The sequence below is a fragment of the Calidris pugnax genome, unplaced genomic scaffold (genome assembly GCF_001431845.1).
Source record: "Calidris pugnax isolate Ruff unplaced genomic scaffold, ASM143184v1 scaffold376, whole genome shotgun sequence".
In the NCBI taxonomy this organism is placed as follows: Eukaryota; Metazoa; Chordata; class Aves; order Charadriiformes; family Scolopacidae; genus Calidris; species Calidris pugnax.
This window is the reverse complement of record NW_015091140.1, coordinates 234,017-252,143: the sequence shown is the minus strand read 5'-3', so window position 1 is coordinate 252,143 and position 18,127 is coordinate 234,017. Positions and strand designations below refer to the sequence as shown.

At 37.9% G+C, this 18,127-nt stretch overlaps 1 protein-coding gene across 3 annotated transcripts in view; it reads left to right on the top strand.

The window, feature by feature from the left end:
• The window catches only part of ATP2B2 (ATPase, Ca++ transporting, plasma membrane 2), a 270,013-nt gene that overhangs the window by 207,883 nt on the left and 44,003 nt on the right, over nt 1-18,127 (top strand). For all 3 annotated transcript variants that reach the window (XM_014958671.1, XM_014958670.1, XM_014958668.1), the window contains 4 exons: nt 5,199-5,378; nt 6,446-6,533; nt 13,255-13,361; nt 14,126-14,317. In XM_014958671.1, coding sequence (XP_014814157.1) covers nt 5,199-5,378; nt 6,446-6,533; nt 13,255-13,361; nt 14,126-14,317 — 567 coding nt within the window. The remainder of the gene's footprint in view (nt 1-5,198; nt 5,379-6,445; nt 6,534-13,254; nt 13,362-14,125; nt 14,318-18,127) is intronic.

The following is an 18,127-nucleotide window of genomic DNA, read 5'->3' as shown; positions in this document are numbered from 1 at the left end:
CATTATTGCTGGATCTTTTTTTAATCACATGTAAATCTTTGTGTTTGATCCACTGAGAGTTGGTGACAAGGCTAGGCATGTTAGGAAGTTATTTTTTTTACTAAAACATCCAAGGTATACATTAATTTGATATATTTCCCCAAGTCCTCTACAGAGTAGACTTTTAGATACTTCTGACTGCTGTAACTTTGGAAAGTAGCATCACATAATTCTATCAGGTGCAGGAGCCAACTGCATGACTATGCTTTGCGTGATAATGGACTTTCTTGGATTTTTTTCAGTATCAAGAATGTTATATATAAAGTAAATCTTACTTAGCTGAAAACTATGTGATAAACTCCTTAGCTCTGGAATCATCAGATAAAGAGCACTCACTTTATCTGTTGTCAGATGGTCTCTTGCTGCTGATCCATCTGTCCCCACACCTGACATTGCAAGTCTTTAAAAATATTTTAAAACATTCTTAAAATGTTCTGTCTGCAGTGATCCCTTAATGCTGTGGCTCAGGTATCTATAAACTCAGGAAGTTTGTAACCAGCAGTGACCACTAGAACTGTGACCTAGTCCTCTTTCCCTCCCTCACGGCATTGATCCACGATCCGTGCTGTTGGAAAATAGCTGTAAGTCAGGTTATGTGTGGGACGACGGGCCGAGGGAAGGGGTAGCAGTGGGATTTGCAGTTATTATTGAAAATAGCTGCAAACTATCCTTCCATGGGATTAGTATGAGTGTGTTTTATAAGAGAATCGCTCTCATTTGTAGGGAGTAATTTCTTAGGAGCTTGAGGTAAGAACGAATAGTGTTGCTAAAAATAAAAATGTCGAATCTGACTTCTATGTAAAGGATAGAAGAAGATAAAGGCAGGAAAACACTTTATTTCTAGATAATTATTTGAATAATATATTGAATTTCTTGTAGCTTAAAGCCAGAGCGTCCAGTGACACTTCCTACTTCATAGAAAAACGTTTATGATTTCAGAATCTTACCAAATGTTGGACATACCTACAGTTGGTTTTTTGGACTTTGGTACTTGGGCTTTTTTGTCCTCCTTGTCCCTTTTGACTATTTGAAGTGGTAATAACAGAATGAGAACTTTTAAAACAATGTTAAAACTATTACTGCTCCACACATGGGTAAAAAGCAGTAGAAGTGCCTTAGGAAAAAAAATGAACCAAAAATCCCCAAGCCAGGACAAAATCAGAAATTTCAGAAAACTGTCTAGGTATGAAATGTCTGACTTGGTGCACGTTCTGTTACAGCCACCGATGGTGAAATCACCATTGTAGATGCATATAGTAAGATGTTGAACTGTTTGTTAGAGGGGACCTTACTATTTTGTCGGAATTGAGCCCATTTACTAGAGTCACCAGTGGAGTTTATGAATTTTCAAAGTGCTTTCTGTAGGGGGAAAAAAGAACATAAAAAATTAGAAATTATACTGCAACTGCTGTTTTATTAATATTCTCAGTGTTTATAGATGTCAGAAATTATCCTAACAGAAATGATAAGTTAGATAATTCCAATGGAACAATCCAATGTCACCATGCTGGCCGCCTTTAGTTTCCCTTAAATTACAGTCTCATTTTTCCTGGGGAAAGCTCTGTTTTTATCTTTTCCCTAAGATGACCACTGGAGTTAACAGGTGCCAGATGGTAACCTGTGTGTTTCCACAGAGCTCCTGTGGCACACTGCTCACGTCCATCCTTGGAGTGCAGAAGCAGGTGAATACCTGGACCATCACGTCCGTGATGTGATGCTAAGCATCGTTTCAGAGATGAGAGCTCTGATGATATTGCTGGGAGCTTTCTTGCACTTGCATTTCCTTCCCGACATTAAAAGAAACTATTTGAATGAATTATTCAACAATGACACCCAGCCAACTGACCAGCTTTATCTGGAGTGTAACCACTGGACACCCGTGAATTTTGTGTAATTTCTAGGCTAATTCATTATCAACAGCTGGTTTTATCAAGCACTGAACTACCTGCTTGATATTTATCTCCCTTTTTTGTGTGTGTGGTTTTTTTTTTCTTTGATAAATACACAAGAAGAGAACAAATAGGATGATGTCTTGTTCCTGTAGAGATTTTGACAGCCTTTCTGGATTGATTTTAATGAGTCTGTACTGGCTTATACTGATTTGCCAATGTACGCCTACAATCTGTTATTTCTGGGAGATGAACATAAATCACTTCCAAATGTCACTTATTTATTTGTCACCTGATTCCGATAAGATATTCCTGCATTGGATAATCTATGCATTGCATGCATTGGAAGGTTTTCTTCGCAGAGAGAAAATAAACCAGAAAATTTTAAAATGTGTACTTAAGCTCTGCAAAACTGATGGAAAATATCTGCTTCCACTGCCCACTCAGTCTGCCAACACTCTTTCTTCCTTACAGCAATAAAAAAATATGAACAATATTTTAACTGTAATTACTGTACACAGTATTAAATCAGATACCACCCACCAGCTGTCCAAAAAAATGAGAGAAGAGGAAAACAGAATTATTTCTCTAGTTATATGTGAGTTTGAGATGTATTTGAAACTAGGTTGCCCTCCCATGACCTTGTTTAATAGGACTGACACTTTACGTGAATAGACTTTTTTTTTCTGTTTGCACTGTAATTTATTTTTCTCCTTCATGGTTCATCCTCTGTGCTGGTTTTACAGATAGTCATCTAAATCTGTCCTATCCTATGCATGAGGGCCACCACAGTTAAAGTAGGTACTAAGGGAGTTGCAAATTGGCAAGGGGGATATATTCAGGATTATTAATGTGGAAAATGGGTAAATCCAGAGTAATTTTCTTAAGTAATAGATCTGATCTGATTGTGTAGCCCCTATAGAAGTCTATTTCATAATGTTAAAAGGCTTCAGGTCCAAATAATTCTTCCAGGATGCAACTTATGGGAAGAATATTCTCAATTAGTAGAGAAGAGGTAATGGGAAGATAAACCTCTGTCCCTTAATTTTTCTCTTGGTTCTGTAATCTGTACTGAGGGGGAGCCATTCTGCAAACAGCACGTTCTCTGGGTGCCTTCTGAGGGTGGAGGTTTTCTTCTAGTCATGGGGAAAGCACTAGTCTGATCCTCAATTAGGTGTTAGTGAGGTACTTTGGAAAATGGAAGCTTCACAACTGCCTTTAATAAAGATGCAGGAACGTGGTGTGAAACTGTATGTGCTGATTAGAGTAATCATTATCTACAGTACTGTTGCAGGGTGTATAATTTCAGTCTGGTGTGGAGTCTGAGATATAAAGCCTTTTTGGCCCCCTGAAATCATTAGGAGCCCAGCGTTTCGGAGCTGGATCCGAGCACTGGTTGTCACGTAGGAGGCAATGTCCTGCCCTTGGCAGTGTCACATCCTTGCAGCTATAGAGGAAATTAAAATATCTAGAAACGCAGAAAATTAACAGCGTGACGTTGTAGATGGTGGCTCATTTTCTTAGTATTTTCTGTACTAATGGGTGAGATTAATCCACCCTAATTGGCATTGAGTTCTACAGTACCCTTATATCTATGATAGCGGTACGATCAGCAAGCTGCGCTGGACTGGCAGTAGAATATAGCAAGGCTTTGCTATTGTAGCCATTTTGATATCCTTTCTTAAATAGGTTTTTGTTGGGTTTTTAAATTTTTGATAATTATTTTAAAATTAAAATTCTTTTCATAATCATATCCTTTGCTTATTAGTTTCTGTAGGAAATAGCTCTATATAGACAATAGCTGACATAATTCATCAGACAATCCCGTTACTTTAGGTAGGTATGTCCTCTGAAGAGGCTCAGCTGGTAAAACTGCAGCAATCTGCAGCCAGTGGCCAAGTATACCTATTTGGGGAATTGATTCAAATATAGTTTATAAATGCATTGCAAGGATTGAGCGTGTTAGGCAGCACTGCAGAGCAAGCAGCTAGGGACAGGTCTTTGGAGCTATTTTAACTAGATGGGGTAACCTTCACATTTCCTGGAGGTTTTCTTAGGATCACTGCCCCCTCTTCAGATGTTTATTGGAGTCATGATCATCTTTTGGGAACATTTTTCCCCTGAGATTGTCACTTGTCTACTAAGTACCTCTCCCCTGCCCCACACGTAAGAAACAGTGCAACATGTAATTGCTTTATATCTGTCCTTTGCTATCTTCTGTAATAAGGCAGCTCAGTTTCCTGCAGCTCTGTGGAAGGTTTCTAGGTTGCTTTTGAAGTATTAAACACACTTCTTATTCTTCCACGTCAAATAATAATAAGAGGTGGGGTTTTTTTCTTGAAGAAATAATGCTTTCATAATAATGCAAAAGTGTGATGAGACATTCATTGGTTAGAGTGAGAGTTATTAATAATTTTAAAAGTATTATTAACTATAATACAGTTTTAGGGAGTCAATTTTTTTTCTTCTATCTAAAACTGAACTATAGATATGTAGCCTTTCTATAGGTGCTGACTTCATATTATTAGGAATCAATTTTATAGCTCTGGCACATTTTAATTACAAAAATGTATTATTTTTTTTAAAAAAAAAAGCTGTATATGATGCCAAGTCCATAGATAGCTTCTCCATTAGTCTCACGGACCCTGTTACACACTGAATTTTCTCTCATTGGTACGTGTACTCTGCAGCAGGAAAAGTTAGTCTCACGCAGAAAGCAGCATAGCTAAAATCATGCTTTGTCTTTACAGTTTCAAATTTGTAAATTATTCATGAAATTTTAAACTAATATATTTAGGAATTTTTCCTTTTGATATGCATGAATTAGTGTAATAGTGCTAAATTACAGTAACTTTTAAGATAATCTTATTGAAAGGAGAGTTTGGATCAGAAGTTAGATAATTTTCTGTACAAAACATGTGTATTCTCAGTTCCTATTTACATGTCTGTTGAGTACATTATGTTCAATATGCTGTACCTTGATGCTAAAGGTCAAAAAAGCGGCAGAGCACTCCTTTTTATTAAAGTCAGGAGAAGCTTTAGGCAACTGATCTAAAAAACAGTTTGTGTGTTTCTTGATCCAGGATTTGCCCTGCCTGTGGTGTAACCTCAATTCCCTAATAGTCAGGTAGCTAAATATACTATAACATCTATCATTTTTGGTTTTTTGCTTCATAGATTTCTTAGCCTCAAAATATTCTGATTGAATACACCTGACTTCCATTTTATCTCTTATCTAGGAATTTTCTTTCCTGTTACATTGCTTTTTAGGTCCCAGAAGCCATAAGGAAGTGCCAGCGAGCTGGGATTACAGTCCGCATGGTCACTGGAGACAACATCAACACAGCCCGTGCCATTGCCATAAAATGTGGAATCATTCACCCGGGAGAAGACTTTCTCTGCCTCGAAGGGAAAGAGTTTAACAGAAGGATCCGAAATGAGAAGGGAGAGGTAATCCACGTACTAAATCTGTACATATTATATGTTATTAAAAAATAGGGGAAACGCTGAAATGTTGTTTCTCCTGCACTGATGTGTGCCTCGTATCAGTAAGGGCCACAGAGAGACTCCTACTTCTTTCCCCCACAAGCCTTCTGCAATTCAAAATTGCCTGGCAAATGCAGCCTTTTCAGGATGCAGAGCCACTGTCAGTTTAGTGCTACCAGCCCAATTCAGCAGTTTTTAGAACTAGAGCACTAGTCTACAGGAAATCAAAACCAAGCACATGGAAAGCAGGTTTGTTAATAAAGGGAAGGAATTCAACAGCAGTTTGCAGGTCTGTCTCATAAAAATGCAATCTGGACTGCAAACCAGCCTCTCTCCTTTCTTATTTAATACCACTTTATCTAATGTACCATTATATCCCCTCACTCCAATGATTTGCATAATTTAATCTATTCTCTGGAAGATTTTTAACTCTCGTAACAGATGGAGCTAACACTCAGCTACTGAAGTCAGCTTTATGAAAATAAAGTCTATGCTGTGTCTTTGAGTCCATCATTAATGAATGGACACAGTTGTTTACTCCTTGCATCGACTGATGGAATCCTTTGTCCTTGTTGCTATTGGTACACGGAGAAAATTCTGCCATTATCGGTGCCAAAACGAAGTGAAGAATTTGTATTCAAATGTAGAATAGAACAACACACTTTTACTTATAGACATGTTTGATCAGCTTTAAGAAATTCCACTATCCTCTATCTAGAGTCATGATTCTGAGGGGAATTATCCATAAAGATGCTAAGAAAGGCTGCTGAGATACCCTGCAAATTTACCACCGTCAGCCACCAGCTGAGAGCTGGTTAAAAGTAAACTGTGAGTTTTGACCTCCCCTTCATTTGGAGCCCTGATGACTCTTGTAATTTTTCTGTGCTTTCGAAGAAAAGCTGCGGATCTGAGTAGTGAAGTGAATCATCCGACACATGGACACAAAGCTATTTTGCATTTTGCTAATCACAGGCTAACAGTTTTTCTCTTTTGGGTTTGTTTTTTTTTTTTCTTGTGTTTCTCACCTCCAGATTGAGCAAGAGCGGATCGACAAAATCTGGCCAAAGCTTCGAGTGCTCGCTCGCTCATCTCCCACAGACAAGCACACTCTGGTAAAAGGTGCGTGCAGACTACCTGTATAATTAATGCCACAGTTACTAAATTACCTTCATCACACTGTTGGCAGAGTAAAAATTTTATGGTTACAAACATATCTGAGTTTTTACCTTTAATTGCACATTTATACCTAGCACAGGGAAGTTTTCTCAGTAACCATGTCTCTTGTGTTCGCCTTTAAATGAAAAATAATAGGAAACTGGTTGGCAGGAATAACAGAAATACCAATGAGATGTGTAGCCAGAAGGTGTGGGCAATCTCAAACTTGCCTTGTGACATTTAATAGGACTAGAGCGAGGCTGTAGCTGGGGAGGGAAAATGTGTGTTTGCTGGTCAGAAAGAAAATATTGTTGAGAAATAGGTTGTTCTTCGTATAAACAAGAGGGGGCACAGATTTTGCAGCCTTTTCTGTACCTCTTTGTGAAGAAAACAAGAACAAGGTCACTTAGAGTAAACTGAGTCACTCAAGTGCATCGGTTCTCCCACATTTATTTCTAAAGAGTATTCAAAGATAAAAAAAAAAACTTTCCATGTGACAACAGCAGTTGTTAGAGATTGCCCTAGTTAAGGACCTGCCCTCTTCAGCATTACATGAATGGAGATACATATTTTAAGCCAGTGCCATTGTCCTACATGGTCTCTAATTGTATGATTTGCATTGGCTTCCTTTAGATTTCTGGTGGTATTTTTAGTCTGGTTTTGCCCTACACAAATTATATTCTCTTGCCATACTGTCTGCAGATGGAATGCCCTATAAAAGAGGGATTTGTTTGCAGTTTTCTTTATAAAGCCTTTTTTCTATCTGTAACTCACGCTTCTTGATGACTTCAAATCTTATTCTGTCGAATTCGAAGCTCGCACTTAAAAGGCAGCTGATGAAATCAGAGGATTTCTGATCAGTAACATCATTTCTGGCCATGATAACACGGGGCGGCAGCGCAGGCAGGAGCCCCATCGGCAATGGCCATGTTCACTGGTCTCCTGATGAAGAATAAACTGGATTATTTTGCTAAGGCCCTAGAAAGTCTGGAGAGACTCTTCTTAGCAGTTCTTAGAGGAGCTAAGATAAGATCAGCTAATCAGATACATGTTTTCAGCTTGTTGACTGCTTAAATAATTATTCACATTCATGTAGGAAGCCCTTTCTGGATCTGTCCTTTTGGTACGGCGAGGTTTTATGGATATGACTGCAATTGTGACTGATTAAAAAGGCTTTTGGGCAGTATGTAATTTTTTTAAATGCCTAAATGACTTTAGAGCAAAAGTTTTAATAATGTACATAATAGTACAGTAGTACATTTTTATAAACAATATACATATTTTGGGGGTGTGTGCTCAAAAAGATTTTACCAATAGGTGTTGATGATTGAAAAGGCTTGGAGATGACTGGTTTGGGCAACATAGTTATGAGCTCTGTAGGGCAGTATCACAGCAGCACAAAGTTAGCTGAGGTCTCCTCGCATCCCTGCTGCATATAAAATACTATCTTGTAGCTCTTAGAGGCCATGACTTGTACAGCCTAATAGTTTATTTGTTTCAGAAACACACAACAATTTGTGTTTCATTAAGTGGATTAAATAAGTCCCTGGGGAGTACTCATTTGAGTCATTCAGGGTTTTCCCTTAAGAGGAAAATGAAACCTTTGCCAGCGAAAATGAAATCAATAGAGAGCTGAAGAAAAATAAGCTACAAATTATTGATGTTTTATAGCACATGCACTTTGACAATCCAGAAGATATTTACAACTACTGAATGCCTTATGCAACTAATACAATTAATGTTTTAAAGATGTGACAAGGTCAAATGATAGAGCAATTAAGTATCTAATAAAGTTCAAGAACAAGCCTGTGGAAAATCATGATGGAATTTTTTGGCTGGTAATACTCCGAGGGCCATTAAAAGTTACAAGAAACTATTTAAATGTTCACTAGTTCTGGGCCTCTTGTTAGAATGTTACGTTTTTCTCAGACACTTGAGGGATCAAGAGGATTTTCTCTCCTTTGATGTATTGTATCTGCTCTAGGGTAAAAACACACATCACAAAATAAACTTTTTTTTATATTTAATTTTTAATGACATACAGCTGCTGAAGGGAATATTTTTTTTTTCTCCTTAACATAGCACAATCCCACCCAGCAAAAGGATCGTTTTTATTTTGCATTTTTGTTTTTTACTACTGCTAAGGGACTAGAGAAAGTCGTGCTTCAGCATTTCAGGCTGCGCAGACAGTTTCTCTCTTATTTATGGCTTTGAAGTAGAGGTAGATTGGGGGGGAAAAAAAGTCAAAATGGTTTATCATCATGAAGTGTTTCAGAGAAACAAAATGTTAGATATTTCAATCCAACTGAAACACAATTTCTAACGGATTTTATGACATCCATCAGTATAATGTCATATTTTTTAACCTATTTCAAATATGACAAATAAAAATACGTATTATTTATACTGATGTGTCCTTATAGTATTATTGCTGAAATACTTCACTAATGTCATACTGTTCTATTGGAAGCAACTGTTTAGTACTGACAGGAAATATCATCATCTTCTTACCAGAAGATTTAGAGAAAATGAAATACATTTTCAGTTTATCAGTTAAAAAAGCTGTGCTTTCTAATGTGTTTAAATTAGGCTGGAATTACTTTTGTGTGACATTAAAACCAACTCTTCTATTCTCATGTAAGGCTCATGTGTTAACAAGCAGAAGAAAGTATTTTTATTAATTATCCTTAATTACTAAAATATTTCCACTACTATTTCATGGGATGGTATTATATCCATGACCCCATTAATGTGGACATGCCATAAGACGAGGTAGAACAATAAAAATAAAGACTGTACTAACTGAAATTCCAAACTTAAATATCAGCATGTTGCAAATTGCAAGTGTTTTGTATTTCCATTTGAGAGAAAAATTGAGTATTTATTTTTATTCACATGAAGAAATATTTAGAAAGTTGGCCTGTTCCACAGTGTAAAGAGTCAGCTTTAACCAACGCTCCCCTGAAGCGGTGAACATAGAAATAGTTTGAAGGAAGTAGGAGGTTCACTGTGTTTGAATCTCAAGTTTTATCCTCTGTAAATACCACTTAGGTCTCTGCAGTCTGTGCTAAGTGTGTCTTTGTGGGAGGCACTGATGCCTTCAAGGGTCCTCTTTAGTGTTTCAGTCTTATAATATAAAGCATGTTGGTGGTACATGCTCCGTACAGAAATCGGTGTGTTTTAGCCATGTTCTTCTCTGCCATCCTAATAACATGAACTTTGTGGAGCACTATTCACTTAAATACCAGTGCTCTCTGTAATGTTATATATAACACTTGTACATTAACCTTTAAAGCTGTATTCCTGCACGTACTTAAGCATGTAACTAAAGTGAATTTAAATTTTCTCTTTCACACAGACATTCTAAATTCTTATTAATTAACATTGAGCTTCTAGAAGTTTGGAAGTATTAAAAACTGATCTGAACAGGATTGCATTTGTCTATGTTTAGCCTGTCAAAGAAATGTCAGCATGTGTAAGCACACTGGGTGATCAGCTTTCCAGTCCCAGTACCACCCAAACTGGTGTGCATCTGTGAAATGCTCTACTGTACCTAAGTTTTTCCCAACTGCCTGTTTTGAGTTCATCAGTTGAGACGGAAGGAAATACCTATATCAGGAATTTTTCTCTCCCAGAACAAGTGGTTTCTTACTGAGGTGACTCTAAGGGTGACAGTGCAAGTAAGAATTCTTTAAATAAACCAGCATTTGTTCTGCAATGAAGGGGCAACTTGAAGGTACACTTGATGGTTTTGATCTGAGTCATGGGTACAGGTAGCTTCTTGTAAAATAAATGGGAGACACATAGGTTAATATTCTTTCTATATTATTCTGAGTGGATTTGATTTAATGCTTGCTTACTGTTAGATGGGAGGAAGGTGGGAGGTATAGGATATATTTCACTCTGAGCTGTGTATGCAGTGCTGGTACCGTTTATAGCAAGCTCGAGCATGCCGTGCCCCTATGGACAGCTATACATAGTTGTTTAAATATGGTCTTTTCCCTCATCAGAAACAAGCTGCTTGCTCTGAAAAACTTATGCCTTATGTAAGCTCCGTGACTCCTCCCCAGATTCCTGCAGCATCAGCAGAATCAGCGTGTGGAGCGCGCTGTAATGTTCTGCTCTAGGTGTATTCCTGTGGATAAAATGCTTTTTGACAGAGGAAAGTCATGGCCAAACAGCTTAAGATGAGGGAGCAGAGCAATGAAACAGCAAAGGCTCTTTTGGGAGGTTGCTTTGCTGAGTTTTAGGAAATCCCCTGCTATACCTTGCAGACCTGTTTTTATTAAAATACTGTATGTAAGCGTTCAACCAGAGTAAAGCAGTCTATTTTGAAGACATTTCCTGGCTGTTCGACATGACTAATTAATACTGAAGCAGGCATTTCATTACTGGCAGTCTGTCAGGTCATGCCCTTATTCCCATTTTTCACTGATCATTGAAGCAGTTGCTCTCCACAGCTCAGGGCTGCAGAGGGATAACCCTTCCGAAGCATCCCTCTTCTCTCTGGTCTCCTTACATGTTTGTAAAAATCTATACAAACATATTACTCGACACCGAAGCAAATTCTTGAGGTGAAACCTTGTCACAACTATTAACAGAATTGTATCAAAGAAAGAAAAAAGAACCGAAAACTAAAAGAAATGTGGTTAGGAAGGAGGGAAGTGCTGGAAAGAAGAGAATCATTCAGAAATGTGAGGAAGGGAGGAGGAGGAACAGATTAAAAGGAGCGTGCAGAAGTCAGGGAGCCTAAGTATAGCTACGATAAATCCTCTGAATCCCAAATAATCACTGCTGCTCCATTTTAGAAATTTGCCTGATGCACAAATGAAAGTTTCCGCAGAGATCTTCTCTATTCCTATGAATAGCACTGAAGTCCCTCCACGTGCTGGTGTGCACCACGCTGACATCTTTCTGGTGACGCTGGCAGTGGTCACGGCGATGAGGTGTGGGGCTGAGATGGTGATGACAACCAAGACCATGTTATCTCTGGTTTTCCATGACTGCTGATTATGCAGTTCTGTGCTACTGGAGGGTGTCGGGCTTATCCCAGCTCCATAGTTTGTTTTTAGGGACAAAACTGACTGCTAAAGCTTGGGAATGACTTAGCTGCATCCAGCAGTTGGCTGGCGCAGGGTGGTTGGGTCATGTAGTCATTGACATTAGAGCACTATCTTCTAGGAGGTCATTTGTTAGAGCCTTTTCAACCTGATTTGGGTTGTGCTCCCATTTGGAATCCAGTTGGATTCCAGAGAGGATGCTGTCTACCTGTTTGGAGTGGTTAATACCACGATGCGTCAGAGGTTTTAACAAATTTTTTCAGAAGCTTAAACTATTAATTTAACATCAAAGGATGTGTTAATAACAAGAAGGAAAGGCCAAGGTAAATCCTTTTAACAGTAATGGCAGCTGATGTTCCTGTTTATTTAGGAGTAACAAAGGCAAATCACCCCAACAAATTGAAAGCTCTAATTATAAGATCTTATCAGAGTAATGTGCCATTTATCTGAGTTCATGCTGTCAATGGAAAGTGAATAGTTTTTTTTCCCTGATTTTTGTAAGACTGAAAAAAGAGGAGACTAACTGCTTCCATACTGCTCTGCAATCTTCTGGGTGTCTGATAAGCCTGAACCTTGCCAAGACGCAGCTATTGCTCTGTAATCTGCAATTTCCTATTTCTGGTTAGTTATCTGATACGCGAGTTATTTTTTTCCAGAGCAGAATGGAAGCTTTTCACACTGGGTAGGTTTTGATAATTGTTTTTAGAGGCTATGACTTCATGCAAAATGTGTTAGCAAAAGGAATTTTGTCATTTTCCCCCACTAAGTTATTAATGGAGAGGTGTTCTTGTATCCTACACAACAATCCTGGGTTCTGGACTCATATTCAAGTGGACTCTGACATGGCAATAAAAGCATGAGGTTTTTTAAAAAGAAGGACTTCTTCTGTAACCTCAGAAAAATTCTTTATTCTTTTCCTTACTTTCCCCATCTGCATAAGTGGAAAATACTTCCCTGCAAGCTTGTTGTGTGAAACTTGATTTTTTTTTCCTCAAATGATGTCAAAATGAAAGTAGAAATTATTTTATCATGTCTATTTATTAAAATGTTTGGCTCCAGAATTTAAAGAATTATTTTCTATCTTCTTAATCATTGTTTGGCAGAATTGAACATGTCTGTTAAATTGCTAATTTGGCTCCAACTAAATAAAATTATTCAATGGCATTTGTTATCTTTAGGTTAAACTGATTGCCAGAAGGCATCCCAGTAAAGCAGAGATTGCAGTTCAGTCCCAGTTTAGGAGAGCTTGAAGCATGAACTTAAAGTCTTTGGCAAATCCTTTCCATGATCAGAGAGCTGGGCTGAAATGGGTTTGCTGTGACACATAATTTAAATCATAGAAATCTTCAAAAAGAATATAAAGAGCTGAACTCGTTCCCTTTCAAGTCTCTGCAATTTTTGTTGATGTTTTGATGATGCAGGATCAGAACTTTTCATGTGAATTCTAGTAGTGATGACAACGCTTTCATCATTATTTTCCTTAAAAACCAACTCTCTTAATCTCTGTAAGATGTGTGGTATTATGTAGTCTATATTACACAGATCCTGATATTTTTTTGGAGGGAAATTTTATCTTGCTAATTATTTCCTATCTATGTATACACACACCTGTGTATTTTCTGCAGGTATTATTGACAGCACACAGGTGGAACAGAGGCAGGTTGTAGCTGTGACTGGGGATGGAACCAACGATGGACCAGCACTTAAAAAAGCTGATGTTGGCTTTGCAATGGTATAATTTTGAGCATATTTACTGATGTTTGGGTCATTATAAATTTGCTGTAAGAGGGTTTTTTTGTTCATTAAGTGTTGAGAAAGTTGCTTAGTTATTACTTGCCAGTGAAGCAATTTATTGGGAGGGGCGAGTTACGTTGCTTCAGAATCCTTTAATTTACTATGTTAGATTCACTGGTATTGCTTGTTATGATACTTTCTCAATATCTTGTCTAATATATTGGCTATATGTGGAATTTTGTGCCACATACAGCAATTTTTCTATATGAAAAAGTAATCTCTGTGTTCTTCACAACAGTGGAGTACTATTTTGCTTTGGTAAAATCCATCACTAATTGTAAAGATGTCTTCCCAACGTACTCTGTCTCTGAAGACATTAGTATACTAGACTATATATTAAGATAAATAATTCTAATTTTTGTTAGCAATTCTGTTCATGTATATTAATAAAATATCATCAATGATAAAAATAACTCCGAAGATTGGTAGTCATTAAACTGATAATTTAAAACACTTGAAACTATCATCACATGAGTTCCACTGCTGTCTATCAATTTCCTTTTCTGCATCCTTATTCACTTTGAAAAATAGGCCAAATTAGCTAACTTCCTAGCAAATATAAAATGCAGAATACACTCAACAGTCACTGTTACTATGCTGGGGGGTCTCTGTGTAACTGTGGACTTTGAATGAGTATGAAGATTATTATTCTGTCTCTGTACTTTCTAGTAGGTAATTGTATTCCCAATGAATTTTTCCCAGGGTATTGCTGGAACAGATGTGGCAAAGGAAGCCTCAGACATCATCCTAACAGACGACAACTTCAGCAGCATTGTGAAGGCTGTAATGTGGGGACGTAACGTCTACGACAGCATCTCCAAGTTCCTGCAGTTCCAGCTCACTGTCAACATCGTGGCTGTGATTGTGGCTTTCACCGGAGCCTGCATTACCCAGGTAAAGGAAACTTCAGGTGTTGCTTAAAGTAAGGGGCCAAATCCCACCAAGATAGGTTTGCTTTTAAATAAGTGCCTTGCATTTGATCCTTACTTTGTACAACAGAGGTTTGCTTTTAAATAAGTGCCTTGCATTTCATTCTTACTTCGTCCAACAGAAAAGTATGCTTTCTGAAATTCTTCTGAGCCTTAAGAGTGTAGCTAGAATCAAGCTGCTAAATGTTAAATAGCTGTTGACACAAGGAAATGTACTAAGTCATCTTCTCCTGGAAGAAAATTACTTTTAGGAGCTGCTAATTTTTGTGCTGCCTCGATACAGCTCCCTGGTTTTGATTATATATTATTGCCATGACAGAGCCTGTGAAGATAGGAGGGAAAATGTCAGAGAGTAGGAGAAGGAAGAGGTTATGGGACGTATGTGACTTTGTCTTCTTCTCTCAGAATATTTTACTATTAAATATATATTTCTCGATGGATTATGGAATGGGACTATTATTTTCAAGAGAGCAGTACTGACACAGAAGTAATCCCAGCAGGGGAGCTTTTTTTTAACCGATAAAATTATTTTGTTGCTTTCAGGCAATTCCTTTTCATTTCAGATGCAAATGACAAACCAGTTCAATGACATACATAGTTGGGCTTTGATCTCTTTTTCTCCCTCTACATTAATCCCTCACCGCAATCCTGGCATACACGCAACACGTCTAGGTCTTTTATAAAAAGCATATGTGAAAGCAAAACACGTTTTTTTCCCTTCAAATTACTGTTTTGATAATAAAATTAAGTTTTATTTTCCCTGGGAAGAAAACAGGATGTATTTAGTACACTATGAGATTTTTTTCCTTCATTAGAAAATAGCAAAACATGCAGTTTTCATGCTGTTGCTCCCTAAAATAATGTATATTTCAGATGGTGCAGCCAGGTGCTGTTACTAAGCGCCTCCTTTGATGGAGACACGCTATGGGAAAGCTGATGCTTCCCTGCCTGGTGCATCACACAGAGGCACGTACCTGGTTCAGCAGGGAAATTTCACCTCATGCACACCTGAGCAAAGCAATGAATAAGTCACGAGCTCTGCACCAGGGTAAACTTACATTGTAATCATGGAATTGATACTTGAAACTAGAAACTGGGGTACCTTTACACAACCACGAGGTCAAACTTCTCCTAAGCCTTGACTGACATTTAAAGGCCTTTTATTCTGCTGCATACGAGGAGTCTGGAAGCCCCAGCTTCTGCTTGCACCACGCAGCAGCTGGGGAGATACCACTGTGTTTAACTGCTCTGAGCTAAATGAGCATTAGGCTGCTGCTAGGGCTGGAGTGCTCAGGAAAATCAGAAATGCCTGGTTTTGAACCAAGTGGAAGTGATCTTAACAAATTAAATAACTATTTTACACTGTGCAGAGGAAGCATGGAAACCTCAATTCACTTGTTTTCTGAGAAGTAATAATTCTGAGTTAATAAGGGCTAGATCTGTACCACGCTGCCCCAGGTCCTGATGGTGCCTTGTGGGCACAGTTGAGCCCCCACTATGGGACAGAACCGCTGATGTTGAGGCAGAAGTTGGGTAACTTTTCCTTTTCCCTTGGGAAATATTTCCAAGCATATTGAGAAAATGTTTAACTGTAAAGTGATTTTTTTGCTGGTAACAGAAGGTATGTGAGTAAGGACTAAAAGTCTGGAAGGTCAATCCTCCTGGTTTTTTATCAGGGGTACAAAACTGTCTAGAAAAAAGTGCTAAAAGCAACGTGGTTAAGAATACTATAATTGGAACTGAGGCAAGTGCTTCTTTTTAAGACCCTGTTTCATAGACATTCTATCACTGCCTACTAACATTTATTTAAGGTGATTTTTTTTTTTTGGTTAGTGTCCAGCTTTGTGAAAGCACGAAGGGAAATATGTTCTATTTGCTAACTAGGGAATTTGTATTTTATTCTTGGAGAGGCTAAACATTACTAAAACAGTGCAAAGGCTTTTTAAAATCAAATCTAAGTGCATGTGTAGGGCATAATCAGTGCAAGCATATTGCCCTCTCTAGTTCCAGAGCTTTCTTCATCCCCTGCATCATTCCATTGGCTTCTGGAAGGATTTGGATCAGTGCATTTGTATTGCCCCCGTGGTCTGTAAAACCATCCCTGAGCTTCTCAAGTCTATTGTCCTCTCTACAGGTTTTAATGTACACCTCATAGAATTCCTGTATTTATGTCCAGATAGATTCTCATGCAGTTCCTTAATTTGGCAGTAAAAATGCAAATGAAAAGGAAGAGGTCTGAAAGGAGCGAAAATTGAAATTGTAGCAAAGAGGCAGCAGTTATTTCCATTGTAGCTGTGTTTATACTCATCGGCCTGACTGCTGATAATCTCAAGTAGCTCTCAGCTCTGTCTCATTCAAGAAGGATCTTGCCTCACGAATGAACGTTATTATGTTGGGCTTTGACTCAAATACTCCAGCCAGTGAAAGGGCATTATGTTTATTCGGCTCATAAGCTTTACTAAAAATTACACTTGAGAACATACTGTACCCTCTGGTTGCTATGAAAAGAGCTCTAGCACAAAATGCATGAATACACCAAAAAATCCAACAGGCTAGGTGCACACACACAGATCTGCAAAACTCTGCACAGGTCTTAAATTGTTATTTTGACTCAAATATTTAAGTTCTTAACAAACAAATGAAGGTAAAATCCATAGTTTCCAACAGGCACCACAGCTTTCTGTGACCTTCAAAATGAATATAAAGAAGGTCCATGTTGGACTGGATTTTAATTTGCTTTCAGGTGGCCAGTTTGGCTTTCTTTGACACACAGAATATAATTTTAGTCTACAGTCAGTATTCAGGTTAATGAATATTACACATGCAAAAGGCTACCCTTTTACTGATATTTCATCAAATCTATAATGAGAAAAATTCTATGTAGGTAGTAACATTTATTTCATGCTGCTTAATGTCACCTCTCAAAAAATCTGTTCTGCAGTTCAGAACCAGCAGACTGGGATGCTTAGAGTATGAAGCTTCCTTTACATTTAACTACTCTTTTTGGTGTTTCAACTGTTTATGCTTAAAGGGAGTACAAAGATAATACAATCTCATTTTTGACTTTTTTTTTTTTTTTTTTTTTTTTTTAACACCTGGCTTGTGCTTTGCAACTAAATAGACTTAATTTTATTCATTTAATTGCATCGGTGTGCATGTAAATACGGGTGTGTGGTCATATCACTGCGGGACTCCTGGTGAAACCACAGCAACTCTAGATTAATGAAAGGATCCAACTGTGTGAGTACTATTAGGAGTGAAACTAGACCGCTGAGGAGCACCCAGAGAATGCACTGCCAAGTAGGAGATGATTTGTTTGGTCCAGAGCACCTCAGGAGAGGCTTAAGAAAAGTAATTGGTAGAATCTGTGACCATTAGTGGTCATTTTAAGGATCTGCTGCTTTTTCTCTCAAATACATAAATAAAATCAGTGTTCTTGCCAATTCTGCTTCAGGCTTGTACTGTTTAGCTTAATTCTGTTAATGTTAAGCAAATATTATCTTACTATTTATCTACCCAAAGCCTGCTTCAGCAAGGTGCTGCTGCTAGAGAATCTATTATATCTGTTATTTCTATTTTGTCCTAGTTTGCTGTTTCAGTAGATGTTTAACTACATGCACAAGGTGTGTGGGACCCTACATGCTACTCCATCGTTATATATGGATTATAAAGGAGTAGCAGTGGGATATTAAAAAGTTATTATGCAGGCTAAATGGGACCAATGCAAACGGTCATTCAGTATTCTCTGTCATCAGTCCCAGCACAAAGTCATGTT